The sequence below is a fragment of the Aspergillus melleus genome (assembly GCF_016097325.1).
Source record: "Aspergillus melleus strain CBS 546.65 chromosome Unknown contig9, whole genome shotgun sequence".
NCBI lineage: Eukaryota > Fungi > Ascomycota > Eurotiomycetes > Eurotiales > Aspergillaceae > Aspergillus > Aspergillus melleus.
In genome coordinates this window covers 82,533-107,605 of record NW_025763378.1, presented here as the reverse complement: position 1 = coordinate 107,605, position 25,073 = coordinate 82,533, and the positions used below count along the sequence as shown (strand labels likewise).

Genomic DNA, 25,073 nt, shown 5'->3' with positions numbered 1-25,073 from the left:
CACCCTAATCACTTGAGGCACTACTAGACTCAATCAATTTGTCTCTCGCATCCCAGTCGGCCCAGAAGTTGCTTTTGGTCACTGCGTCGCGGCAAACCAACACTCGCAGAGTGGGCAGTTCTCTTCGTGCTCGTGACGCGTGGCGAGGCTTTGAGGCCCGTCGCCACCCCGATATCCTTCGGACGAGACGACGCACCGTCGCGCCCCTCATTCCCAGTCACTTCCATCTCGCTGTCAAGCTCGCCCTCGTCCTCACTCCGTACGTCGTCCGCGCCACGGCCCGCGAGAACCCGAAGGGCGACTTGGACGATCATGACGAGCCACACGAGGTTTAGGAACTGCAGGAACCCCAGAGCGCCCAGGAACCCCCATTGCACCCGCGGACTGAAGCAGATCGTGCCCGAAGGATTCCAAAAGGGATCGAACATGTGCGACGATCCGCGCTCGGGTAGCGGCGTGGGGCCCGTCAGCGTGTCTTGCGATCCGTGGAAGCAGCCGACGGGGATGATCTCCGCCATATGCGCATAGATACTCCACATGGTGATGAGGTAGAGGACGTGCCGAGCCATGAACCACGACACCATGAAGACGCCGAACATAATGTCGCAGAGTGTGAGCAGACCGAGATATTTCAGACATTTGGCCAGCTATGGTGAATTAGCCAACGTCCAAGTCGGAGAGAAAAAAAAAAAAAAAAAAAAAGGAGAGAGAGCCGCTTACGGAGAAGAGGATGTCCACGACGTCCATCAGGACCAGGATCAAATTGGCCACCCGAGTGAGGTGCCAGGCATATGAGGTGGAGATCAAAACAATCGCCACGGTGTGATGGGCCAGCATCTGCCAATGATCTTTGCGCCGCCGTTCAATGTGGATGACTAGGACCTGCTGCAACCAGAACGCCCACTGGCATAGCATGTATGTTTTGTTGATCGCCGGTAGCTCGCGAGTGGGCCAATCAGTCCACATCTCCCTCAGGTCGAGAAAATAATTCGAGGTGCAATAGATGTACTAGAACCTGCCGTCAGGTATTGGCAACCTTCTCCCACTCGCCACAGGCACACTGTGTTACTCACCATGCCAAGAGTCCACAAGACCGAGTAGTAGCATAACAGCCACCCTTGCTCGGCGAAGCGGTTGACGTCCTTTGCTCTGGATATCCTCCAATACCTAGCCAAGGGCGCAAGAATGTGTTTCATGATAGCGGCACGGAGACCGGTGAAGAAGACGATGCAAAAGGCGATGAAGTAAAAGTCATCGCCCCCGATCGCGTAGGTGCCCCGACTGGCGCTATAGTGAGAGATGAAGAAGAGCTTCGATGTGTAGGATCGCGCATCAGGCCCGGAAAGGTGTGTGAAGAGACAAATGGCGACGCAAGCGGCGGACAGTTCTGTTCGGCCACAATTGCAAATTTTTAGTCTTCAAAAGTCGCGGAAGTGGACTTGACAGGGCACATGCGATTTGAGAGATGCTGGAAAGGGAGCGAAAGTGAGAAATTGCACGTCACATACCGATCTGGTTCTCAAACAACCATCGGCCGGCACGTTTTGGATAGACTCTTTGCGTGGCAATTCCCCCGTTGGAGTGCGGTACAGCCTGCTTGGAAGGCGACGTGTCTCCCAAGCGGAGACAGGGACCTGGGGTGGGTTGAGCAGGTTCCCCATGACGACTGTTGGGAAATGATTCCATTACGGAGGTCGCAATTGGGGTTTGCGAGCAAGGCCGACAATGTGAATTTATACAGATGGCTCAAGATAAACTGGGCTAACGAGCCACCTGAGCAAGTCGAGGGAACAGGATAGCAAGGCAAAGACAGACCGTAGCACCTGCGCGAGAGGGGGTACGGCGTGTATAACAAGAATGGACAGTACAACAGGGGAGCTACCGGTCTTTGTTTGCTTGATCAAGCAGGCGCCTCCTTGCTCCATTGTGGCGTCTCAGCGACGGACCAGTCAATCTTCTCATCCTCAGCCGGTTTCACAAGAAACCACAAAGCCCAGGCAACGAACCAATGGGATACTACCACTATTCGCCCAGGAATCATTGTCGCAGTCAGATTCTCCTAACTCGCCGCTACCGACTCACCCCGCCCCTTTCATCGCACGTCTAAATCTAGGATTGATAGCCTCGGAGGCTGCTTCGGTGGTTGTGGATCCGATATAGTGTTGGAATCTGAGTTCACTGGTTGTGGTGAGCACATGCCACTTCTGCTTCATCGATCAAAGGTAGCTAAACTTACGGTTTCTCAGGGGAGCCAAGGCCCATGCGGTATTATAGAAGATGGCATGACCGACGATCACGAAGAGAACGATAATCCCCGCTGCTAGAACGAGTGTCGTTGCGTTTCTGAAGACCAAAGCGTCCCACTGGGCCATATTTGTGGGAGATCAAGAAAGAATGTGCTCTTTGTCTAGTCGATTAGAAGAAACAATCGTGGCTTTATCAGTCCACGTCGGAATGACGGAGCAAATGGCAGTGCCGCCATCATTGGCCATCGTGTGTTTGCTGTGGCAACTTTGTGACACTGCAATCTCTCCTGGTGTTACCTTCAACTCTTGCAGAACACCAACACTCTGGCCCCTCCTTTCCCTGGTGGAGTAGGAAATACAGATGAGATCAAGGATGATCCATTTTCGAGTTCCTCCATCATGAGAATATCCTCTTTGGTCTCCTCATTGCTGCCGTCAGATAACCGAAAGTTGCAGCTATTCCATGCATTTTCTGGTGCATGTGTAGCTGCGCGAGCGACCAAGCATGTCGACTCACAATCAGGCAATTTGGCGCGAAGCGGCAAGGACCCCCATCTCGCGGTATACTCTTCTGCCTCCGTTGAGCAAATTGGAGCATTCACATACAGTTTTACAGCGACAACTTCTCCCTCGTCTCATGTCTGTGATTAGAGACCAGAACAAGATACAAGCTCGGGATCGACAAAATCAGAGGTCGCACAGAAGGCCTTGGCTTATACTGCAGCTGCTGAAATCAAGACTTGACAACATTTAAGGAGGCCGTTTTGCCGAGGCTGAGAAGCGCCAGCGAGTAGTCAAGGGATAGCTTTGCATGGTGCGAGGGGCTGATCATTCGAGGTCGAACTTATCGGCGGGTGATCCGTCCGTCCTCTATGCTCTAGAAAACCATGGCATAACCCTCTGGTACTCGTTCCGGTTTGAATACGCCAAGCGGCAGCAAACAGAAGCCGTGGCAGTCCAAGGCGTTGGTTAGGTACGACAGATGTCAGAAGCTGTCTGCAATGGAGGGTTTATCTATGACTTACATGGAGCTTAGCATCAACCACATGGACACGAACAAGGAGCGTGGTGAACAGTATCTAGATGATGCATATCGTGATATATCATTTGTGCTGGAAGCGCGCCAAAAGCAGCTGGGAGACAAGCAGTTATTTACCTGGCTTGCAAAGGTGAACCTCTCCCAGGTAAAAGGTGCGATGGGGAAGTTGAATGAGGCCGAGAATCTGATCAGCACTCGCATGTCAATTGCCGTTTCACGTCTAAGGGAAGACCACATGGGTGCCTAGTCGGCAAAACACATCTTGCCTCGATTCTCATCAAGCAAGGCCGATGTGCTGAGGCAGAAGAGGTGCTGTTAGACATTTCGAAGCCGGAGAACTATCCTAAAGCATCCATACCTACTGGAGAGCATCCGGATCATTGTCAGATGTTATGGGCCCTAGTAGAATGCTACCAAAAGAAGTATATCTGTCGAGGGACTCCAGGTGTGTGATGAGCTTCTAGCGGTGGTGACCACAATACGCGGAGGTCGGGAATAGACAGGAACTAGCCGGACGTTGTGGCAAATGGTGCAGAATAGAAAGAGGCAGTGTAAGATTGCTTAAGGAGTATGCGCTGCAGGACTTAAGACATCAAGGACCCGCCTGGGTGTCCTTGGAAGCAGCCCTCTTCTACCTGACCGGAGCCACAAAAAAAAAGAAAGAAAAAAGAAGTCGAGGTAGATGAAATGTTTGTAATTCCTCACAAGCCATGACCTTAAGGCCCTAGCCCATCTTCTAACCGTATGTGCATGCCTACTCAAGGTACTGAGACCTAATCTGAGGGCGGTTCAAACGCCAATTTCTCGGTCGGCCTATGACCGATCATCCTCGGCGAATTTGTTTCGCCAAAAGGCCCGATAATGCTTTTCCTTTCCGAGGCGAGAGATTGTCTCCACCTCCTCCGGAGTCAATCTGAAAGTGAGGACACGCAAATACTCCTGTAGGCGCGACTCCTTCGAGCTAGTAGTAACCGAAATATCTCCTCGATCGATAGACCAGCGCAGCAGCACGTCGCCCTCGGAGACATAGTACTTCTTAGCCAACGCCGACACGGCCGCATCCACGGGCCCGCCCTGCGCGCGAGTCGCCGGAGTGAGAGGACCGTAGCTAGCGGTTTTGATTCCCTTTTCCTGTTGAAACGCGAGCAAATCGCCGTGCTGTAGATAGGGGTGAAATTCAATCTGGTTGAGGGCCGGGGCGATGGTCGCGGTCTGCAGCGTAGCCTCGAGATGAGACCGCAGGTAATTGGATACTCCGATCGCCCTCGCCTTCCCAGAGCGTTGTACCTCTTCCATTGCGGCCCATGCGCCCTGCAGATCGTCGTCGGACTGGGCGAAGAACGGCTGGTGAATCAGATAGCTGGCGGGAGGCCGTCAGGACCGAAGAAGCGGTGGGCTTGCGAACGGCAGCACTTACAGATCAACGTAGTCAAGCTGAAGCTTTTTCAGACTTTGGTCGATGGCGCCAGGGATGTTGGTCACGTTATTGCTCACTTTGGTGGTGACGAACAGTTCTTCTCGCGGAACGCCGCTCTCGCGGATGGCGACGCCCAACTCGGCTTCGGTGTTGTATACCTCGGCACCGTCCAGATGACGGTATCCCAGTCGAAGGGCAGTCTTGATGGATTCTACCAGGTCTCGGTTGATGGCGGTGTCCTCCGCCGATTTGTACCAGGCGGTGCCGGTGCCATACCCGAGCTTGATCGGCGTCAGTCCGAGTCGGTCGACGTGACGGATGGACTCACAAGGGGAACGGAAACCGCGTCATTCAGTTTGACATGAACATTAGAGGGGCGGGCCATGCTTGAGCAGGGTTCAGGGGCTGGAATGTAGAGGGGAGGGATGAAGGTGCGCAGAGCAGAGAGAGTAAAAGGAAAAGAGGGGAGAAGGAGGGAGACGATGAGGAGGGCGGCGTGAAGAATGACCTCATCGCTCTCGGCTCGGAGTTAGCGGAGTTAATCACTTCCGGCTACTGCTTGTCTATCTATACTGATGGAAAAATTCCAACCACATTACTATTATTCGATAAGATTCACTTATATACACCACGTCGCGTCCCCAATTGCACGGAGACTATGTCTCCTTCCACAGCGCCCCCTTAGTTGGGCAGCAGACCGGACAGACCGCTGAGCGTCAGGTTCACCGTCACGGTGCGGGTGAAGGGAGGAAGAGAGCCGATCATGGGGATGTTGCCCAGGTTGGCGACGATGCCGACGCCAACGTTACCGCTGGACTTGTCGTACTCGTTCACGTCGACCTGCACGGGCAGCTTGCTCACCAGGCCGGACGCCAGGCTGGAGGCGGGCACCTGGGAGAGGTCCACGCCGCGAGCCTCGACCGAGCCGGTCTGGGAGCTCGCGGAGGCGACGGCGGCGAACATGGAGAGAGCGGCGGCGGTGATCTCGAAACGCATGGTGATGGTTGAGGTGGTAGATGGGGTATCCTGGTCTCCCGTTTAGTCTGTTGCCTTGTAGGAAAGAGAGGCACGTCGCAGAGGGAAGGGTACCTAAGAATCGATGTTTGAAACGGAAAGATAAAGGAAGATGTGGTTCGAAAGAACGACTGGAAGGAGTGACTTGAAAAGAGTGACTTGGGCTCGAGGGCCTTGAATTGGAATGAAGGAATGAATGAATGGTTTGGTTGGATGGGAGAGAACGTATCGAGGAACAGCTCGAGGCTTTATATCTCTCGTCGCAGAGCCATGACTCGGTCGAAATCCACTATCACGATCGCAAGAAGAACAGACTCGAGCAGTATCCGCTAAAGATGCAGACTAGCAGCGTCTATCCAAAGTATTGATCCATAATAGCCCCGCCCTCCTCCTGATTGACATGGCACGCGATGGTCCCAATGTCAACGAAGACGAATCTACGGAACTCCAAATCCCGCACGGCTCAGTTAAGACACATACACACACACACAAGCCCTTCGAATGAGATGAATATGTATTGGAACAGGTCGAGGAGGATCGATCTGTCACACTGCCATAACGGAAGAACACTACCTAGGGCGTCGGGGTCAACTCAGTGGGAGCGCACCTGCGCTTCTCACCAGATGCCATCACTGGCGCCCATTTGGAATTTTCTCTCCGGCCAGCGCCCCAGCGTGCCGACCGCATATCGTAGCAGGTGGAGTGCAGAAAAGCTAATCTTGACAGTTCCCAAATCTCATGGGATGCCGGCGCGAATAGTCTCGGCTTCTCGTCCGCGGATCCACCGGCGAGGACAATGATCGCCAGGGCCTTTCCACAAATCTGCTGGCAATTGCCGGGAGCGGTTAGAACGCAACCCCGTCGCGTTCTTCTCAGGAACCCAATAATGCCGGCGATCGACACCATCTTCCTGTCGATGGCAATCAAAGCCTGGTCGCAGCAACTCCGGTGCGGGAGCTTGGGAGCGAAGTCCCGATACCAGAGTCCCACCGGATCGACTGGATGGACAATAACTTGCACGCTCAAAGCTTATGAGAATTGGTGACCCTCGTGGACCCTTCGGCCATGCCCCTTTTCCTTTCTTGCTTCGTCGTCAAGGCTTCCGTCCTGCGTTCTGGGTGGTGGGTACGGGAAGGCGTGATGAAGGCCAGACTGCAAATTTCCAATGGCCCTCTGAGCGATGGTGTATCTCTCATTCTGGCCGGTCATTGCGGCATTTTCAGGTCAGTGTCCAGGCCTACTCCGTACGCGCTTTGGTCACCTTGGACAATGACACGAACCGCTCAACAGACCAGGCTCGGCATGGAATGACATGGCACTGCTCATTCCAGAGGCAGTAAATTTCCACCCATCGCATGCTGGGCATTTGGCAAGTTGGAGAAGTTAACAACATGCGGGAAGATAGGAAATCAATGCCTCTTGCAAAGACAGAGGTGGAGACGAAGTCCGCGGATGTGAGCACAGTTACCTACACGGTGTAGTCCAGTGTACGGAGTAGGAAGATGTGGCCGCGGGAGATATGCACTAGAATAAGCCCTTACTAAGTAAGGGTTGACCCTTTTTAGTGCAGTGGCAAAATTCAACAGAAGAGATCCCCTGGCGGAGCCGTCGTTGTTCCGACTCCGAGGACCGGCGCCCGATCGGGATGTCAGTACAAACCGAGCAAACCGAACATACAGAGCAAACTCGCTTTCCCTGTTCGTCGACAACTCGACAACCGTGGCTTATGACACTGTTCGGTGCATGAGTAGGGATATCCCTAGTGAGCTTCTTGTCTATCCCCATTGCCACTCTTCAATCAATCCCGAACCCTGGTCGATTGGCCTTAAGGAATCTCCGTCGCCGCCAGCACCGTCGCCTGCTTTGAGCGACCGTTCTGCCTGAAATAGAATTGCCATTGAGCACGCTGGTCATCCCAGCTACGCGCTTGCTCGTCGGTCCTTTTGGCGATATCGTCCTCTACCGACAGGGACAACGTTGATGTCGAAGATGGTCCAGTTTCCGATACCGATGCTTTGTCTTCCTAATACAGCTGCTCCCATGTCGGGCGGCTTGCGCGATCTAGGAAGGTTGGCTTATAGTAGAACTCTGCCACCCTAGTCTATCTCTGGAGAAAGGGCCAGAAACTCCATCTCCATCTCTGAAACAAAGCCCTGCTGCTGCGCTGGGTAGTAGGAAGACTCAGCAGAGGACTGGAATTTGCTTGGGCAAGGCTGACAGCTAAAGCCTATACGCAACCCACAGGCGAGGCGCATCTCGCTTGTTTGGACTGATCCTTTCCCTTTCTTTGACTGCCTTTCTAAATCGTCTTTCCTACGTGTATATTGGTGGCCTAGCTCTCAACTATGACTCGACATGCCTCGATGTCCTTTAAAGGTGATACAGCAACATAGTCAAAACTGGACCATTTTGTTGCACTGACCCACCTGTACTGATGTAGCTGTAATACAACTCAAAAGTGCTCTTCTGCTGACTACCAATTTCACGAATATCGCGTACCCAAAGGCCGCTTTACTCGATCCCAAGCAACCTAGTCTCAGAAATCGCACATGGACCCCGTGCAATGAACCAGAGCTGTTGCAGGGATGAGATAAGGGCGACTCTCGGATGAATGACGTTGTGGCACCCTTCATAGTTGAGCGACTCCATCCGCCGAGTCCGTCGTTGCCTTGGATCTAACTTGGCTCACTGGAGCTGCAGGGTCATGATGAGCTCGTCACCAACAAAAGGATCGCCGATGGCATTGCCACCGTGACTGTGATTCGACAATGCAGGGCCGAGACTCAGTACTAGATGCGCCTTATCGCTGCACGAACCCCGCAATTCATCTACTCCGTATGCTGCAGTGATTCCATGCAGCTAAAAATCGTGGTTCCACCTCGGCTGGTGAAAATGGCGCTGGCTTTGCCACATATTCGCTTTCGGCGTTGCCGTCGAAGATCTGCTATGCTGGGCTACCATGGCCATGACAGGGAGGTCTACGGTGCCAAACAAGTAGGTTCTGTACCAGGATAGAATCTGCAAGTGGGGTCGAAAGTCGGAATCAAATCAAGGGACCTGGTCACAATTCCTACCTCGTCAGCTGTCGTCGAATGGAGATAGCCATAAATCGAGACCATGCTGGGCAACATTGCCTTGGCAACAACCCTGCTCTACATCGCTGGGATGTATTTTGTAGACCACTAACTGAGGGGGAGATGTAGCCCATGTAACTGTCATATGATACTGTGCATGGCGTAGCATTCTTGCGTGGCGAGCTTTGAAGATTAAGTGACGGAAACATGACAGGGTCAACCCCGATGGACCTGTGCTTTGCGACACAAGGTGCTCTATACAGGAAGCATAGTGGTATAAAGGGGAGACAGTCGTCTCGCAGTTCCCGGAATCATCATCATCATCATCATCACCATCTGGCCCATTCGTCTTTCCTCATTGGCATTCCCCATTATGGCCCTCGCATATCCCGAAGGAGAATGCTTCTTTAGGCGCTCCGCCTTGAAGAACGGCTTCTATTCTGCAGACCGCGTTGACCAATTCTACGGCCATTTTCTCGTTGAATTTCTCTGGAATGTGCCAATTCATACGGGGCCGCAAGTGATGGATCATCATTACCACCCACGCTCCTCATACAAGAGACATGATTTCAGCCAGCCCGGACATCCAATCTACGGCGGCGGTAGAAAGGGCCCTTACATAGGGAACTGGTCGCAGATCGCTTTCGTCTACGGCTCCCATTATCATAAAGGAAAGCATAGGCGAGTGCAACATAACCTATGCACATATGACGAGCGTCTTAAGAAGCAGGTCAATGGCGATGCTATGGAGGTAGGACCGGCTATTCGGGAGTCACTGGCTGCGGATCGCTAACCGCTGCTTGGATAGTCCTGGTTCATGGTGATGCCCATGCCAAAGCGGCAAGAGGGCTGGGTCTTCATCGATGTTTGTAACCCTTTGCACCTCGTATCAGAAAGTGACGACTAACCTGGGCACCAGCGAGTGGCCAGCATTCGTGCCATTTATATCCCCGTGGCACATCAGGCATCGGAGGACCATCCGGAGCTATGCACCTTCCAGCATGTTAACTTCGCTTCGGCAGATGCAAAAGTGAAGATCTATCGTCACGACGGCACTCCGAGTAATCCGAAGAAATTCTGGAACGACGTTACGCTACACAAAACGTATGGGTTAAAAGCTTGGACCCAGGAGACGCTGGGGATCAACATAAACGGGCTTGTGAATCTTCTCTCTCTTCCGCGTCAACTACGCGCGCAGAACGCCTTCACGTCCAAGAACATTATGCTCGTGGGAGCGGCCATGGTGGCCACCCCGCCAGTTGAGAGAAGCTTCGACGACCAGGCCGACTTTGACTGGGCCAAGGTCGCCGGAGCTAACTTCGGCCTAGCAATTCAGTGGAAGCCCGCGCCAAAGAAACAGGATTGGTTGGAAAACTTTGTGAAGAACTCGTTGACTATCGCAATTGGCTTCATCCCCGGGGTGGGGCCCATTGCCGCGATTGCGTTCCCCTTGATCTGGACGGCCATCGCGGACCCGGACTCGTTCGTTGACACCTGGAGAAATCTTTGCCCGGGAGTTGATATACAGCTGAAGGTCCTCGAAGCTATCCGGGACAGCGCGAAACAGACCCGCGAGTATCTTCCGGAAGGGTGGGAAAATTCCGCTCTCGGGCCCAAATTCCTGGCGCCTCGGAACCCAGGCGGCGTGCATGCCATGGCTGCTTTGACCTCGGATGGCGGGGATAACGACGATACTGAAGCCCGTGAGCTCGTGGCGTCGGATGACTTTGGTACCGACAGTCTCATTAACAACGAGCTCAAGTCCGTGGCAGGCGAGAATATCGACTACAAGTCCCTGGTTGCGGAGGCCGGGAGACCCGAAGAGGAGATCATCATTCTGGAAGCCGAGAAGGACCGCATGGAGGGCGTTGACCTGGATGCTGAGGATAACCGTCTGGAGGACGAGATTGGGGACGAGGGCATTCCAGACCGAGTGACCTTGGACGAAATCGGTCCGAATCTGTATTTCCGCCTGACCGAGCAGGCGCTCAAGGAGACGGCCACCAAGGAGGAAGAGAGTGAATGGGCGAAGCTGGTGGAGACTGCGGTCGACACGGCCAAGGACATCGTCTCCAAGCTTCCTACCTTGCCCGGTCTGGGAGCGAAGCAGGAGACCACGCCCGTAGAAGAGGCCGGCGAGGACCCAACCAAGAGCGACGGACCCGTGAACAACTATGACTGGATGGATACCTATCTCGAGGAGCTATTTTCGGGGAGGCTGACCCTGGAGGAGTCCAAGTGAGCACGAGAGAGGGAGACCATGGATTGGCTTGTGTATCTTTAGGTATGATTTGCGTGAGCTTTCGATCTTGATCATCGTACCTGGATATGACTTGTTCTTTGAAACATGTCGCGCACAAATTGCATTATAATCACGCTCCGAACGTCTCTGGGACGGGGTTTCCCCATCCTCTCCCCATTTCACGTCTCTTCGGTCATATGGAAGCACCATTGCGTCTTCGCCTGTTAATCCCCAACAACTGCCAACACAACTCTAATCTGAACGGCTCGTAGCGTTGACGTACACAGTAGGTATCTACTGCACCGATATGCGGCTTCTGTTGGGTGTCACTAGGCCAGTTTCTGGGAACGTACGGATCAGGATGCCTGCTGGATCCACATCCCTCATACCCCTGTCAGTCACTCATCGCTAATTGGGCATGATAGCAGGGATCGGCAATTGGTCTATCTGTCCACATTCGAGAACACTGCGCGCCCCTCACGCCGTAAGTTGCGAATTGCTTCATCCCGGCCACGCCATCATCATGACTGCTACCACTACTACGAAACCCCCAACTGTTCGTGTTGCTGCGGTCCAGGCCGAGCCCGAATGGCTCGATCTGCCTGCCGCTGTGCGTAAGACCTGCTCGATTATCCAAGATGCTGCGCGACAGGGCGTGCAGTTGATCGCCTTCCCCGAATGCTGGATCCCGGGCTATCCAGCTTGGATCTGGTAAGTTTCTTCGGTTCTGCACCGCCCACTCCGTCAATTTCTCATGCCAACCGTCGCGATAGGGCCCGGCCAGTCGACATGGAGCGATCGGTGGCCTACATCCGCAATTCGCTTCGGTACGACTCCCCGGAGATGGAGCAGATTCGCACCTGTGCGATGGAAAATGCCATCAACGTTGTGCTGGGCTTCTCCGAGAACGACCAGGGGTCCCTGTACATCTCGCAGTGCCTCCTCACGAGCCGCGGCGAGTTGAAGATTCCTCGGCGCAAGATCAAGCCGACGCATATGGAGCGCACAGTCTTCGGCGACTGCACGGGTGACTCACTGCATAACGTGGCCGATACCGACGTGGGCCGCGTCGGCGCTCTCTCCTGCTGGGAGCATGCCAATCCGCTGCTCAAATACCACACCTACCACCAGCGTGAGCTCGTACATGTCGCCGCCTGGCCTCCGGTGTACTCTCACTCCGGCGGTGCCGGTCTCTGGAGCATGTCTCGAGAAGGTAGGTCCCCCCCCCCCCTCGTCTCAACGGGCGCATTCGCTAATCAATACCCTGGCACGCTTCAGGCACTCGGAATCTCTCACAGACCTACGCTGTCGAGTCGTCGACTTTTGTCCTTCACTCCACCTCTATGATCCTGGACAAGGGGATTGCCCGTCTGGGCACGGCCGACGGGGGACTCATGAACCGACCTGGTGGAGGGGCGGCCGCCATCTATGGCCCGGACGGTCGACAACTGACCGAGGATCTCCCTGAGACCGACGAGGGACTTGTCGTGGCTGATATCGACGAAGATAAGGTGTTGGAAACGCGGTGCTTTCTCGACCCCTGCGGACACTATAGCCGGCCGGATCTCCTCTGGCTGGGGGTCGACTCGCAGGCCAAGGAGCATGTTCGGCGCGTATAGAACAGGACCTCGGATGGGGTTTTAAGAAATGGTAGGTTGCCATGCACAAAAGCATGGAGATGTCTAGAAATCGTATGCATTCATACTTGTCTCGACGTAGTTACTCTGGCCCAAAGTCCTGCTATGGGTAATCTCTTCCTCGTACATGGCGCTTAGTCCTAAGAGACTCTGTGACTGTCTAGTTCGGCTTGTGATCGGTCGATTGCAACAGTCTGTGAGTAACGGACAGAAAGATTGTACGGATCCAGGTTGTTTGGCGTTGAGCAAGGAGTGACGCGATCACACGACAATGATGAGTTTAATTAATACCCACAATGCTAACATAGTAGACGATTACATCGACTCCTGACGGCCACCATGATTATTAACATGCTACCATTTAGGAATGGCCGTGAAGTCGTCATGCTTGGCCAACAGTGAGATAGCTGGTTCAGGCGCAGGAACTAAACAATGGATGGGATGTAATCGTGACGTCTCCTGTGTTCATCAACGCATCTGCGAATGAGACCTGCTGTCTGTGGAGCAGAACGGCGCGCATCAACACCCCGTTCGGCCGGATTGAATCCTCCGACAGGTCGACGATGCATCCTACAGACTCGACCCTCCCCATTCGGGTAAAGATGCCCCGAATGTCGTGAGGGGAGACGCTTGGCAAGAGTCCCCGACAGAGGGCTCTCTCTCGTTGTCTCTCTCTCATCCGAATCACTCGCAATAATGCAATTTCTGCAGCAAATTGTCTGTCGGCCGTGATCTGCTTCGGAGATTAACAGGGCAGCCCAACGGCCAATGAAGAATTCCCCCAGGCAGATTGCGTGACCTGCCAGACTGGCAACTGGAAGACAGTCAGGGCGCGGTGCAATTTCCTCGGGATTAAGCTAATCGTTAGCATGCAGGTACATCGTCACCCACTCGGCAAGTTGCCAGGATAGGCAAACTCGGACCAGGCTGGCAGTCCTCTACAATGCTCCGGAGGCCATGCCTCTCCCTCGCCTGCCGATTATAAAAGGGGCAGACGGGCGAGGTCCAAACTGATCACTACGACCCTTCTTTTCTGCATCAACCTGCCCCCATTGTCTCTTTCGCCATGAAAGGCATACTCCGGTGGGTGGCTTTAACCGCCCTGGCCACCGAAGTCGTCTCGAGGCCCTCCAACGGGAGCCCCTCGGATAGCGTCAAGGTGCACTGGCTAGACGGTGCCCCCGAGTCTCTTGCCGGCACCACCTTTGGTCTGCCCTGGCCCCAGGGCAAGTACCGTTCCAACGAGACGAAGTTCAGCATTGCGGGCAAATCCCAGGCGTCGATCCCTCTGCAGTCGTGGGTGACGGGCTACTGGCGCGATGGCTCCATCAAATGGACCGGGCACGCCATTCCTCCGCTGGACGCCGTCGACGACGAATATCTCGTTAGCGCCTCGGCATCCCCGCACAAAAGACGGACGAACGGCTCCAGCATTATTGCTGTCCAGGATCGGGCGGACAGCGTGCGAGTTGACACGGGCAAGGTGACCCTCGCCTTCTCCAAGCATGGCAGCAACGTGGTGGACTCCATCACGACGGCCGGGGGCAAGGTCGTGGGCCGACATGGGAAGCTGGTGCTCCACACGCAGTCGAGCCTGGCCGAGGACATTGCCGCCCGCACAAATGCCTCCATCGATTATTTGAACTTTGAAAGCAAGGTGGAGGAGGTGTCCGTCAGCCGGGAGTCCTCCGTTCGCGCCCTCGTCACCGTCAAAGGCAACCATACCGTCACTGGTGGAGGCAGCCACGACGATTGGCTGCGATTTGTCCTGCGCTTCTACCTGTACGCCAACTCCGATTCTGTCCGGATCGTGCACAGCATCGTCTGGGACGGATCGGCCGAGAGGGATTTCGTGACCGGCCTCGGAATCCGGTTCGACGTGCCTCTGAAAGGAGAGGAGCTGTACGATCGCCATATCCGATTGCCCGGGGTGGATGGCGGTTATCTTCACGAGGCAGTCCAGGGAATCACCGGATTGCGTCGCGACCCCGGCACCGAGGTGCGGTCGGCGCAGTTCGAAGGCAAGAAGACCCCCGACGTGGACAGCTGGGATACGCGGGTGTCCTCTCGTCTGGAGTGGATCCCCGCGTGGAACGACTACAAGCTCAGCCAGCTGTCGCCGGACGGCTTCACGCTGAAGAAGCGAACCAAGCCCGGCCAGGCCTGGATCAATATCCCCGCCGGCTCGCGATCCAGCGGCCTTGCGTATCTGGGCGGAGCCACACAGGGAGGACTGGCGCTGGGTCTGCGAGAATTTTGGAAGCGCTATCCTACGGGAATCGACATCTCTAACGCCGGCAGCGATCAAGGCCAGATCACGCTGTGGCTCTATAGCCCCGAGGCGGCCCCGTTGGACTTGCGGCCCTTCCACGACAGTCTAGGACAGGACACTTATGAAAAGCAATTGGATGCCCTTGAGATTACTTACGAGGATTACGAGCCCGGCTTCAATACCCCCTACGGCATTGCGCGGACGAGCGAGATCTTCCTGTCCGCGTTTGACAGTACCCCTGCCTCGACCGAACTGGCGCTCCGGAGTAAGTATATCGACGAGCCTCCGGTCCTGGTGGCGGAGCCTAAGTACATCCAAAGCACCAAGGCTATCGGGTCTTACTGGGCTACTCCTAACACTTCCGGCGAGCAGTCAGCCACGATCGAGAAGCACCTCGACTTTCTGATTAAGTTCTACAGCGGGCAGGTTGATGACCGCCGCTGGTACGGATTCCTTGATTACGGCGATGTCATGCATACCTACGATGAGGACCGGCACACCTGGCGATATGACGTTGGCGGGTATGCCTGGGACAACTCGGAATTGTCGCCGGACCTCTTCCTGTGGCAGCAGTTCCTCCGAACGGGCCGTGCTGATGTCTATCGCTTTGCCGAGGCCCTGACGCGCCATACCGGAGAGGTAGATGTCTACCACATCGGCGACTGGAAGGGCCTGGGAACCCGACATGGGGTGCAGCATTTCGCTGATAGCGCCAAACAGGCCCGGATTGCCCAGCCCCAGTATCGGAAATACTTCTATTATCTCTCCGGAGGCGACGAGCGTGTGGGAGAGCTGCTCGAGGAGACACTCGACGCGGACAAGACCTACGGCAAGCTCGACCCGCAGAGAAAGGTACGCGAGGATGGCTGGACGCCGCAGCCCGGTCAGCCCGTGGCCTTCTCTCTGGGCACGGATTGGGCTGGCATGGCGGCTGGCTGGCTGATTGAATGGGAACGCCGCGGCCCTCGCTGGATCGAGGCCAGGGGGAAGTTGACAGGCACGGCCAAGGGTATTGCCAGCTTGAAGAACGGGTTCGTGACCGGTAACGGGCTGTACGTGATTGGCAACGGCACTCTTCTGCCGCCCCCGTCGGACCCCAGCAACGAAGGCATCGTGTCCATCTCGCACCTGAATGCCGTGTTCGGCCTCCCCGAGGTCGTGTCGGAGTTACTCGAGTACTGGGGCGACGATGCACCCGAGGGCCTTGAACGGGCCTGGCTGGACTACTGCTACTACTACGGCGCCACGAAAGAGGAACAAAAGGCACGATATGGCGAGTCCTTCAGCAAGATCAGCTTGGTCCAGGGTCACTCACGCTTGACGGCCTATGCGGCACACCAAGACAACGACAACAGCACAACGGCTGCGCGAGCCTGGAAGGAGTTCTACGAGAACAAGGATGGCTTTACGGCCGACGAGCCGTGGGTGTCGGAGCGAATCAATGGCAGTGCAGCGCTCGTTGCAGTCGACGAAGCGGCTTGGATTTCTACAAACGAGGTGGCGCAGTATGGGTTGGCTGCAATTCAGAACTTGGCCCTGGTGGGAGAGTCGAAGGACTACTAAATTGTCGAGTGTTGGGTCAAGTTAGCATTGCGATGGGTCAGAACTGTGATAAACGCATCTTCTGACTATAGTGAAGCCTGTACAATATCCAACCTAGATGTTTCGATTTATCCACAAGAGCTTCTGATATCTTAGTAAAACATGGCAACAATTCCATAGGACGGGCCTCTCTTCAAGAGCCCAGTGACCATACCCAGGTCAACGAAAGGTGATATACTCGGTTGGTGGAATATTACAAAAGTTAGAAGTTCTCAGACGCTTTGTGCTATGGGTCTCAGTCTTTGTTATGGGTCTCGGGTTCCATAAGTCCCAGTGGGGAAGCTCCCTTTGATGAAAAGGATTGTATAGCGAGAGCGCGGGAGTATCCTGTATTGGGACGTTGCAAAAGACTGCATATGAAGCTTTGGAAAGTATAAATACCAATGGAACCACAACTTATCGACTTGGTGTTTTGAGTACCATCCAGACTTCTAAAACTCCTGTCCTGCTATACCCGCGTCTCTGCGAATCTTCGATCCATTGTCATCCAAAGCCAGACTGTATTGCTCTAGCAAATATGCCGCTTGTGCGCAAGACCTTTTGGGTGACAATCCTGACCCTCGGAGAATGGGAGAAAGAGGTTGACCGATACAGGTCAGCCTACGTGTCCGTTTCCAAGGGAGAATATGCCGTTTTTACGTTCGAGCCTCCGCGCACCGAGAACTGGCTTGTGTTCGAGGTGCCCACCTCACAGCACTCTACGTTTCCCAGATCGTGTGACAAGTTCGTGGCCACGATATTGCTAATGCTCATCAGCCCATATCACAGAGCCGCCCGTGGATTGAACGTTGCTGCCATCAATGGACATCGCACCTTCAATTGTGATGGCAGCCGGACGAACAGTGGTGTGTCGGTGATCCTGGTAGACAATGAACAAGATGAAGGTCTACCACAATGGTCGCGATTGCCTCTTTCTCCTACATGCGAGGGATCTGATACCCGGAATATACCCGCAGAGGAGAGTGATAGTCGACCAAGCCCAGTGACCCAGGAGGACTGCAATGCAGTTGAGCAACGCATTGAACCAATTGCCTGGGATCCCGTGAGGAACCGGGAGCTTAACTGGCCCTGTTGAAAGCCCTTGCAAGCCTGGTTGTGTAAGTAGCATACCGCGTACAAAGCTAACTGAACCGCAAAATTGATTCTGTTGGCAACGAACAAATCCAACGGCTTCCGGTTTTCAATTTCAATTCAGTCAATCAAATTATTTCCCCAGAGGTGTAGTGAACGGTGACCATAGTGGACAGGTAAAGGCACTTAGTTGGCCTGCAAATGATAGACAGTCGGTTGGATTTCGCGCTATCCCCCGTCGTAAAGTCAAAGAACGTCGTGTAAACCGAAGGATAAGGTCTACAGGGAAACGACTAGTTCTCTAACCGAGCACTGCTGTTTCTATACTCGAAGGCCTTTTCTGTTTGCTTAAATGGGTAGATGGGGGTAATGATATCCCCTAGTGGCATTGCGCATCGGCCAAAGGTGCGCAGAGAGCCTGCAGAGTGTACTTCATGCTGGGAATCTGAGTCCTGCCTTCCAACGGGGCTGACAAACAGCTGCTCGTCATGGGCGACTTTGTTTCTCGATAGACGCCCCCCACTCGGACCACCCCCGGCGTGGCTGCTCATTATCGTTGCCTAATCGGGACATTCGGACCCTGAGATAGATGAGTGCATCGACACTCGCAAGTGGCACCCCGCAGCCACGATCGCATCGAGTTTCCGACAGTAGGAAAGGGGAGATGAATGAACATGACCCGTTGCGCTCGATATCAATTGGCGACCCTGGAGATTGTGCAGAGAATATTGGGCAATATATAAAGTCCTCCATGTCCTCCAACCGAAGAACAGTCGAACGGAATTCAACCTTTAGGTCCTGGCCCAACCCTTTGTTGTCTACTCTCAATTATTAAGAACCGCTGAGAACCATGGAGGAGCTCAAAATTACCAATATCGACGTCTTCCAGGTCGATCTCCCCTACGCCGGAGGTGTTTATCGCCTTTCCGGCGGCCGCGAATACACCAGCTTCGATGCCACCATCGTGCGCATAACCACGCACGACGGGACCGAAGGATGGGGAGAAAGTACACCCTTTGGCTCGACCTACGTGGCCTCGCACCCCCTGGGCGTTCGCGCTGCGATCGCTCACATGGCCCCCAGCCTTATCGGTCTCGATCCTCGACGGGTCGATCGCATCAACGAAACGATGGATTCCGTTTTGCTGGGCCATGAGGACGCCAAAACTGCTCTCGACATCGCATGCTGGGATATTCTCGGCAAGTCCGTCGGTTTGCCCGTCTGTGAGCTCCTAGGCGGCCGTACTGCCGTGAAGATGCCGGTCATTTCGTCCATCCCCGTGGCGGCCCCTCAGGAGATGCGACAGAATGTTGCTGAGCACCGGAGGAGGGGATACAAGGGCCATTCGATCAAGATCGATGGCGACCCGGCGGCGGATGCAGCGCGCATCGCCGCCTCGCTGGCAGACAAACAGCCAGGCGAGTTCTTCCTAGTGGATGCCAATGGTGGGATGCGTGTTGAGATTGCCCTGCGAATGCTTCGCCTACTTCCAACCGGGTTAGACTTTGTCCTGGAGGCGCCGTGCCCTACGTGGAGAGAATGTATCTCCCTGCGGCGCCGGACAGATGTACCCATTATTTTCGACGAGCTGGCGACCAACGAGGCGTCCATTGTGCAGGTGATCGCCGACGACGCCGCCGAGGGCATTGGCCTGAAGATTTCGAAGGCTGGCGGTCTCACGCGAGGCCGGCGGCAGCGTGATATCTGCCTGGCCGCCGGCTATACAATAAGCGTGCAGGATACAACGGGCTCGGATATCGCCTTTGCGGCCATTGTGCATCTTGGTCAGACCATTCCAGAGCGAAGTTTACGCTGCCTGCTTGAGACCCGCGATATGGTGACCAAGAAGACGGCGGATGGGGAGTTCACCGTTCAAGACGGGGGCGTTTCAGCACCCACTGCGCCTGGCCTGGGAATCACTCCTCGAATGGATGTCTTGGGGCAGCCGGTGGCCCGGTACTCCTAGGCAGGCGGATTGGCAGGCGGATTCGCGACATGACAACTATCACAGTTAGATCGAGCGTATAGTCATTGATCAATCCAACCATCTTCCATCTCAGTCACCCATTTCAGGTTCATGCAACTGAGTCGCATGTCGTCTCTTATGTTTGTTCGTTATGTACTGTACCTGACCCATCGACGGCTCTCCACTTTTCCCTCTTCTAGATCAGATACCGTGCTACCTTTGCTATAACTCTCACGGGGTGAGCCCTGATTCCATCTTTTCCCAGTCGGCCTGATATTGTAGACGTGTACCAGGCCCAACTCCATTCTATTTGTAAGCTGTACCTCGTTTGCCATGGTCGTGATCTCGGCTAGCGGCGGGGCTTAGAATTTGGTAAAGAGTACTATTTGGAAGCTGGACTGACTGTTCTCGCGAGCATGCATGCATCTGTTTGGGGTGAGGACGCACCCCAGAACACCATTCGTCGTTTCTGTTCGTAAAGGCCAAGAACCGTGAAATGATTTGAAGGAACTAAGGAAGTTATTTCGGTTCAATATTCAAGTTTCCAAAGTAAGTCACTCAGGGGAAATTTTCGAAGGTCTCCACAGCCCCTCCCACTAAGAATTAGCTCCTTGGGGGCCAAAAGCGCTACGCAGCAAAGTCAAGGACTGAAGGCTCGATTGGAAACGCTAAGAAGTCTGCAATAATGGGATGCTTTTGGTCAAGGTCAAGACTCATGACCCAAGAAGTCGGCGTCCTGACTCTTTGGCCTTCGAAGAGCGAAGACCGAACGAAACGACTGTTCTCAGTCGCTGCTCACTCCCCCACGCGATATATGGGAACATCGATCGGTGACGTGTACGCAGTACCTAGGACGGTAGGAAGGCTATCGCATTGGGAAATCGTCACCAATCATGGCCAGGGTGGCCGGGGAATGACGAACGAGGTACGAAGTATAGAGTACAGAAGGGATACCGGGAACCATCCTACAGTATCAGAAGGCAATGCATTATTGTCAAGGAATTGCGTGCGCTGGCATATCCCCGCCTGAGTCCGCAGTGTTGGATTGAGATTATCCAAGCGCAGAAATGACTCTGCCATCGGCCAACCCCACACTGCATTGCTTGGATATTGGTAGTCTGGGTCGAGGAGAAGTCATTCGGTGAGATCACGATCCCATCTCTCTTCACACAGGAGGAATATACTAATCCCACTGGACTCAGATTGTTTCCCAAGGATGTCGGTGTAGATTCTCATGATGTGAGATATCCATTTGATAGTACCTAGCCCAACAAGAGCGCAGAGCTCAAGGAGCAGGGCCTGTCGGTGACTGGTCAGCTGCCCGTGCTTGAGTATGAAGGAAAGATCCTCAGCCAGGTAGGTCCGATGTGTGTTTAGTCGGGGCTGTCGTGGCTGACATTGGACAGTACCTCCCCATCCTTTGGTTCTTGGCCAGGGAGCTTGTCGAGTATGACGGGGATACGAGCTTCGAGAAATATCGTGTGGATTCTGTCGCTGAGATTTACAACGACTGGAGGGTAAGCCTTTTCCACCGCACGCGGATGAGATCAAGCCTGGCTCACTGTTTCATCCGACCGAACATCAGGCCCAACGGGTGAAAAGCCTGGGCAATTCCACGGACGAGTTCAAGCACGACTTCGTGCCGAACTACTACAAGACCATCGGACAAATCTATGCCGATCAGGATGGCCCATATCTTCTCGGCCCGAAAGTCAGCTAAGTAGACTTTGCCGTCTATCAATCCATCGACAACGACATGCACACTAGCACACTGCCCGTAAGTCTGTGTTCCATGGCCCATGACGATGCATTACTAAAGGACATCTCAAACATCTCTAGGCCTCCCTGCCAGAATATCTTGCCACGTTTCGGGCATCCTTTGAAGCCCCTCCGAGAGTCGCCGGTTACATCTCCAGTCGCGCGTAATGGGCTGCTATACAGTTCTCGACCGATCGTTGCCAACCCCCCGTTACAAGCCCGGGCTGATGACGAAGAGTTGAAGCACCTATGGTTTATGTACATAGGGAGCGATACAGTACTGAAGAGTGAATTATCGAGACGCCGGATACTTTGCTAAGGCGTTGGACAGGGTATGGCTACTAAGACTACCGCTGCTGCAAGGAATATCACGGATGTAAGAGCCAGGAAAGCCCGAGCTAACAAGGACGGTGAAACGGGAAACTATTGAGGGGCAACAACAGGACAACCTATGTCGCAACCAGGGCTTCTGCAAGGTGTAGCCACTCAGGAGTCGTGCTCGACAATCTTCTCGGTAACCGTGCCATCGGCTTGCTGCACGACTCGGTCGACGCGCTGGGAAGCCTTGACTGGGTTGGGCTGGGTGTAAACCCATTCGAGTTCTTCCAAAGTACGACCTTGAGCCTCCACACTGTAGACAGTTAAAATCGATAATCCTAGAAATCATGACAGAGGTCAACGGGGCAACATACCCAAAAAAATACCACAGAGCCGCCTCGACGCAATCCCAGCCAACAAAGACCCAGATATAGTTCAATCCGATAGTCCGGTTCGCGATGGGAGTGCAGAACTGGTTGACGAAGCCCAGAGAGCCGGTCAGGAAGCCGTAGAAGGCCAGCCCCTTTGCGCGGCGCGTGTTGTCAAGCGCCTCGACGGGGACGACGCCCTGCAACGGGGTATAGGTGAAGGAGTAGACGACGTTGAAGAGGAAGTAAAATGCCAGCGCGGCCTGACCGGCGCTTGTGTTGCTATTGTCCATGCCAAATGCGCGGTTGGCACCGCCGTTGATGGCCAGCATGCAAGCAGTGGCGAAGGTTCCGTAGACCAGCACCTTGCGACGGGGCATGCGGTCCGTCAGCGACACGGCGGTTCCGGCACCGATGGCCCCCAGCACCGAGTTGAGCACGTTGTAGCCGAGCTGCTGAGCGGTGGTCTCGACGCCGAGCTCGCTGAAGATCATCGCATTGAAGTAGCCGAGGCCGTTACCGGAGAACTGACCAAAGACACCCATCATGAGCACTTGCAGGGAGCGCCAGCGGCTCTGGTGTGAGTCAATCAGGCAGCTGTAATCCCACCAGGCAATCTTCTTGTCCTGAAGCTCCTGCCGAATGCTCTCGCGGATTTCCTCCACCTCCAACTGCACCAGGCGTGATTGGGGGTCGCCGCTTCCGTGATACTTGGTCAGGAAATCAATGGCCTCTTGCTCCCGGCCGGCCGCGAAGAGGTATCGGGGAGACTCGGGGATAAAATACACCGAGCTGATGACGATGAGGCATGCGAAGCACTGGCAGATAAACGGGATTCTCCAGGACCAGTTGCTGTCAATGTACTGGCATCCAAAGGTCACCAAGGCCGCCGGGATGGAACCACCAAACCAACCGCAGTTGTAGAATCCGGTGCAGCGACCTCGCCACTGGGGAGGTGCAATTTCCATGGAGTATGCTGGCGCCGCGACGGTCATAAACTGGATGCCAGAGCCGAGAATCACACGGCCCACGGTCACCTGGGCCAAGCTGTGGGAGCTCGCCGCCACGATACTCCCGAGAATAATTCCTACCGCGCCACAGGTCATGCCAATGCGACGGCCCCATCGGTCACTGACGGCAGCAGCAAAGGGAGTGGTGACGATGGATCCCCTAACCACCGAATCATTCGTTAGACTCGTACCCGACTGCAACTCCCTTCGGCCGGGGAGGGCACCCAGTACTTACACCGAGTAGAGGGAGGTCATCACGGCCACCTGCCAGCCGTCAATTTGGCTGCCCATAGTGGCCATGAAGTGAGGCATCACGGTGATGGATCCCATAAGAGAGCCGTCGAAGCCGTTCGCGCAAGCGCAGCAGAATGCGATGAAAACGCACCCTGTGGTCCGTGTCAGCGATGGGGTCGACCCGGCCTAGATCGGGGACACCTACAGTACAGGTGCAGACTCGACTTGCTCCATCTCTTGATATTGGACTCCTGGATTGCGGCGTAGAGTTCGGCCTATTAGGCGATCAGTGGAGGTCCGATGTCTGGGCTGTCGATCCATCCTTCTCGACTCACGTTGTACACCTCCTTCTGTTTGGCCCCTTCATTGGCGGCCGTTTTGCCCGTTCCTTCGGCGACGATGGCCTGGTGATGCGTGGCATCCACGCTGACAATCTCGTGCCGCGAGTGTTCTTCCTTCGACATGGTGAATGGATGAGCCGTCTACCAAACCTCGGGGGGGATGACAAGGAAGTGGGACCAGCTGTGGAGAAGTAGAAGCGTGGATAGGCATGCCGGATGATCTTTATATCGTGCAGGACGCGGTTCCCCAGACTCGAAGGTCGGTGGCACAGGCCGCATCTGTCAAGCTGATGCGGATTCCGGCCCGAAATACCCCAGAATCCAGTTCCAACACGAACGTCGGGGCGCCGCACCGCTACCTCCGTTCCCAATCGGTCTAGACTGGACCCTCGCAGATTCGGTTGGGAGTGACAGGAGGACCAGAGAGGCTAGCGGGACTAGGAAGCCGGGGAAGAACTGGGGCACCTGGCTCGTCCGTGGGTTGTTCCCCGTCCATCCCCACATTCCCCGGATTTCCTATCCCTACTTACTTCTGATGCTCGTCCAGCACATAAGCGGTTCCTCGAAATGCATCCAAAGGAACCGAGACAGTCGAGATAACCCCACTGACCTGTTTGCGCGGAGGAAGGGGCAATCTGCCGGTCAGCCCACAATTCTCCACCAATAACCTGGGCCAGCATTTCAGCAACTTTTCCCGAGCTGCTGGTCAAAGAAGCAGTCATCCACGTCCGCGCTCATTGGCCCCTGGACATGCAACTAGTGAGATCCGGGGAAAGCTCGCTGACGCCTCTCGGAGAGGATGCGGTCTAGAGCCGCCCTCCACGCCCAAGCAATCAATTTGGGCTCCGTGGCCCGTCGGCCCTGGATGTTGTCCCATGGTCATGCGCCGGGGGTCATTGGCTGGCGATAGTCGGAAACTAAAACAGGAGAAGGGGAAGGAGAAGGAGAAGGAAATGAAGGAATCGCCACATGGGAAGCAAGGGTAACGCCACTGGGGGCGGTCACTGGTCCTAGGCTGCGGGCAGCAGGTCTGTGTTCCTTTTCGCTTTGCCATTTAGGCTGGTCGCCTTTATTATCCGACCTGTCAGATTGCTCCAGCTCCAGCGAGAGTCAAGACCGGCGTGACCAGGGAGAAGTCCGCACAAGGTGACCACCGTAGAGCCCTTGAGGGAGAATCCCTAGCTGACAGCTCCTCGCCTCCTCGAAGGTTCGTTGTCGCCCTTGCATTGGCTTAACTGGTCGTCGCATGCGCTTCGCTGTGTGGCTCTGAAGTGGTGCCTCCGATGTCTGTCGGGATATGGTTGAGTCGGCCGAGGAACCACTGCCTTGGAATCTCTCGCTATATTGAGTCTGACTCTGATATTCATGTGATGCTGCTACGTGCGCCCTAACCGTACAGAACCTGTCTACCTTCAGTCCGTTCGGGCCGGTTACGATTTTCTGCCACGTGGGAAAGCCTCTTGT

General features: G+C 54.8%; 14 protein-coding genes across 14 annotated transcripts; 7 read left to right on the top strand and 7 right to left on the bottom strand.

Moving 5' to 3' along the window:
- Positions 1–29: 29 nt before the first annotated feature.
- On the bottom strand, positions 30–1,686 carry lag1 (Sphingosine N-acyltransferase lag1; the record flags this gene model as incomplete). Its single annotated transcript, XM_046094456.1, has 4 exons — positions 30–647; positions 721–1,008; positions 1,074–1,387; positions 1,509–1,686. 4 exons carry the CDS (start codon positions 1,684–1,686, stop codon positions 30–32), a joined length of 1,398 nt encoding a protein of 465 aa, XP_045950435.1.
- Positions 1,687–2,092: 406 nt separating this feature from the next.
- On the bottom strand, positions 2,093–2,372 carry LDX57_012705 (uncharacterized protein; the record flags this gene model as incomplete). Its single annotated transcript, XM_046094455.1, has 2 exons — positions 2,093–2,178; positions 2,237–2,372. 2 exons carry the CDS (start codon positions 2,370–2,372, stop codon positions 2,093–2,095), a joined length of 222 nt encoding a protein of 73 aa, XP_045950434.1.
- Positions 2,373–3,271: 899 nt separating this feature from the next.
- LDX57_012704 (uncharacterized protein) lies at positions 3,272–3,532 on the top strand (the record flags this gene model as incomplete). Its single annotated transcript, XM_046094454.1, has 1 exon — positions 3,272–3,532. The coding sequence occupies one exon, from the start codon at positions 3,272–3,274 to the stop codon at positions 3,530–3,532; it is 261 nt and encodes an 86-aa protein (XP_045950433.1).
- Positions 3,533–3,933: 401 nt separating this feature from the next.
- Positions 3,934–5,157, bottom strand: LDX57_012703 (aldo/keto reductase). The gene is made up of 3 exons (XM_046094453.1): positions 5,031–5,157; positions 4,703–4,983; positions 3,934–4,645 (listed from the first exon to the last, which is right to left on the bottom strand). The coding sequence occupies exons 1-3, from the start codon at positions 5,085–5,087 to the stop codon at positions 4,099–4,101; spliced, it is 885 nt and encodes a 294-aa protein (XP_045950432.1). The 5' UTR covers positions 5,088–5,157; the 3' UTR covers positions 3,934–4,098.
- Positions 5,158–5,383: 226 nt separating this feature from the next.
- On the bottom strand, positions 5,384–5,698 carry LDX57_012702 (uncharacterized protein; the record flags this gene model as incomplete). Its single annotated transcript, XM_046094452.1, has 1 exon — positions 5,384–5,698. One exon carries the CDS (start codon positions 5,696–5,698, stop codon positions 5,384–5,386), a length of 315 nt encoding a protein of 104 aa, XP_045950431.1.
- Positions 5,699–6,289: 591 nt separating this feature from the next.
- Positions 6,290–6,622, bottom strand: LDX57_012701 (uncharacterized protein; the record flags this gene model as incomplete). The annotated part of the gene is made up of 1 exon (XM_046094451.1): positions 6,290–6,622. The coding sequence occupies one exon, from the start codon at positions 6,620–6,622 to the stop codon at positions 6,290–6,292; it is 333 nt and encodes a 110-aa protein (XP_045950430.1).
- A 2,541-nt stretch (positions 6,623–9,163) lies between these two features.
- On the top strand, positions 9,164–11,032 carry LDX57_012700 (uncharacterized protein; the record flags this gene model as incomplete). Its single annotated transcript, XM_046094450.1, has 3 exons — positions 9,164–9,541; positions 9,599–9,655; positions 9,710–11,032. The coding sequence occupies 3 exons, from the start codon at positions 9,164–9,166 to the stop codon at positions 11,030–11,032; spliced, it is 1,758 nt and encodes a 585-aa protein (XP_045950429.1).
- A 523-nt stretch (positions 11,033–11,555) lies between these two features.
- On the top strand, positions 11,556–12,651 carry NIT2_2 (carbon-nitrogen hydrolase family protein; the record flags this gene model as incomplete). Its single annotated transcript, XM_046094449.1, has 3 exons — positions 11,556–11,743; positions 11,806–12,245; positions 12,311–12,651. 3 exons carry the CDS (start codon positions 11,556–11,558, stop codon positions 12,649–12,651), a joined length of 969 nt encoding a protein of 322 aa, XP_045950428.1.
- Positions 12,652–13,735: 1,084 nt separating this feature from the next.
- Positions 13,736–16,504, top strand: LDX57_012698 (uncharacterized protein; the record flags this gene model as incomplete). Its single annotated transcript, XM_046094448.1, has 1 exon — positions 13,736–16,504. The coding sequence occupies one exon, from the start codon at positions 13,736–13,738 to the stop codon at positions 16,502–16,504; it is 2,769 nt and encodes a 922-aa protein (XP_045950427.1).
- Positions 16,505–17,060: 556 nt separating this feature from the next.
- LDX57_012697 (uncharacterized protein) lies at positions 17,061–17,618 on the top strand (the record flags this gene model as incomplete). The annotated part of the gene is made up of 1 exon (XM_046094447.1): positions 17,061–17,618. The coding sequence occupies one exon, from the start codon at positions 17,061–17,063 to the stop codon at positions 17,616–17,618; it is 558 nt and encodes a 185-aa protein (XP_045950426.1).
- An 846-nt stretch (positions 17,619–18,464) lies between these two features.
- On the top strand, positions 18,465–19,580 carry LDX57_012696 (mandelate racemase/muconate lactonizing enzyme family protein; the record flags this gene model as incomplete). The annotated part of the gene is made up of 1 exon (XM_046094446.1): positions 18,465–19,580. One exon carries the CDS (start codon positions 18,465–18,467, stop codon positions 19,578–19,580), a length of 1,116 nt encoding a protein of 371 aa, XP_045950425.1.
- Positions 19,581–20,647: 1,067 nt separating this feature from the next.
- LDX57_012695 (uncharacterized protein) lies at positions 20,648–21,300 on the top strand (the record flags this gene model as incomplete). The annotated part of the gene is made up of 5 exons (XM_046094445.1): positions 20,648–20,721; positions 20,783–20,798; positions 20,847–20,936; positions 20,987–21,097; positions 21,166–21,300. 5 exons carry the CDS (start codon positions 20,648–20,650, stop codon positions 21,298–21,300), a joined length of 426 nt encoding a protein of 141 aa, XP_045950424.1.
- Positions 21,301–21,824: 524 nt separating this feature from the next.
- Positions 21,825–23,130, bottom strand: LDX57_012694 (putative MFS lactose permease; the record flags this gene model as incomplete). Its single annotated transcript, XM_046094444.1, has 2 exons — positions 21,825–21,969; positions 22,031–23,130. 2 exons carry the CDS (start codon positions 23,128–23,130, stop codon positions 21,825–21,827), a joined length of 1,245 nt encoding a protein of 414 aa, XP_045950423.1.
- Positions 23,131–23,546: 416 nt separating this feature from the next.
- LDX57_012693 (uncharacterized protein) lies at positions 23,547–23,732 on the bottom strand (the record flags this gene model as incomplete). Its single annotated transcript, XM_046094443.1, has 1 exon — positions 23,547–23,732. The coding sequence occupies one exon, from the start codon at positions 23,730–23,732 to the stop codon at positions 23,547–23,549; it is 186 nt and encodes a 61-aa protein (XP_045950422.1).
- Between the last annotated feature and the right edge of the window lie 1,341 nt (positions 23,733–25,073).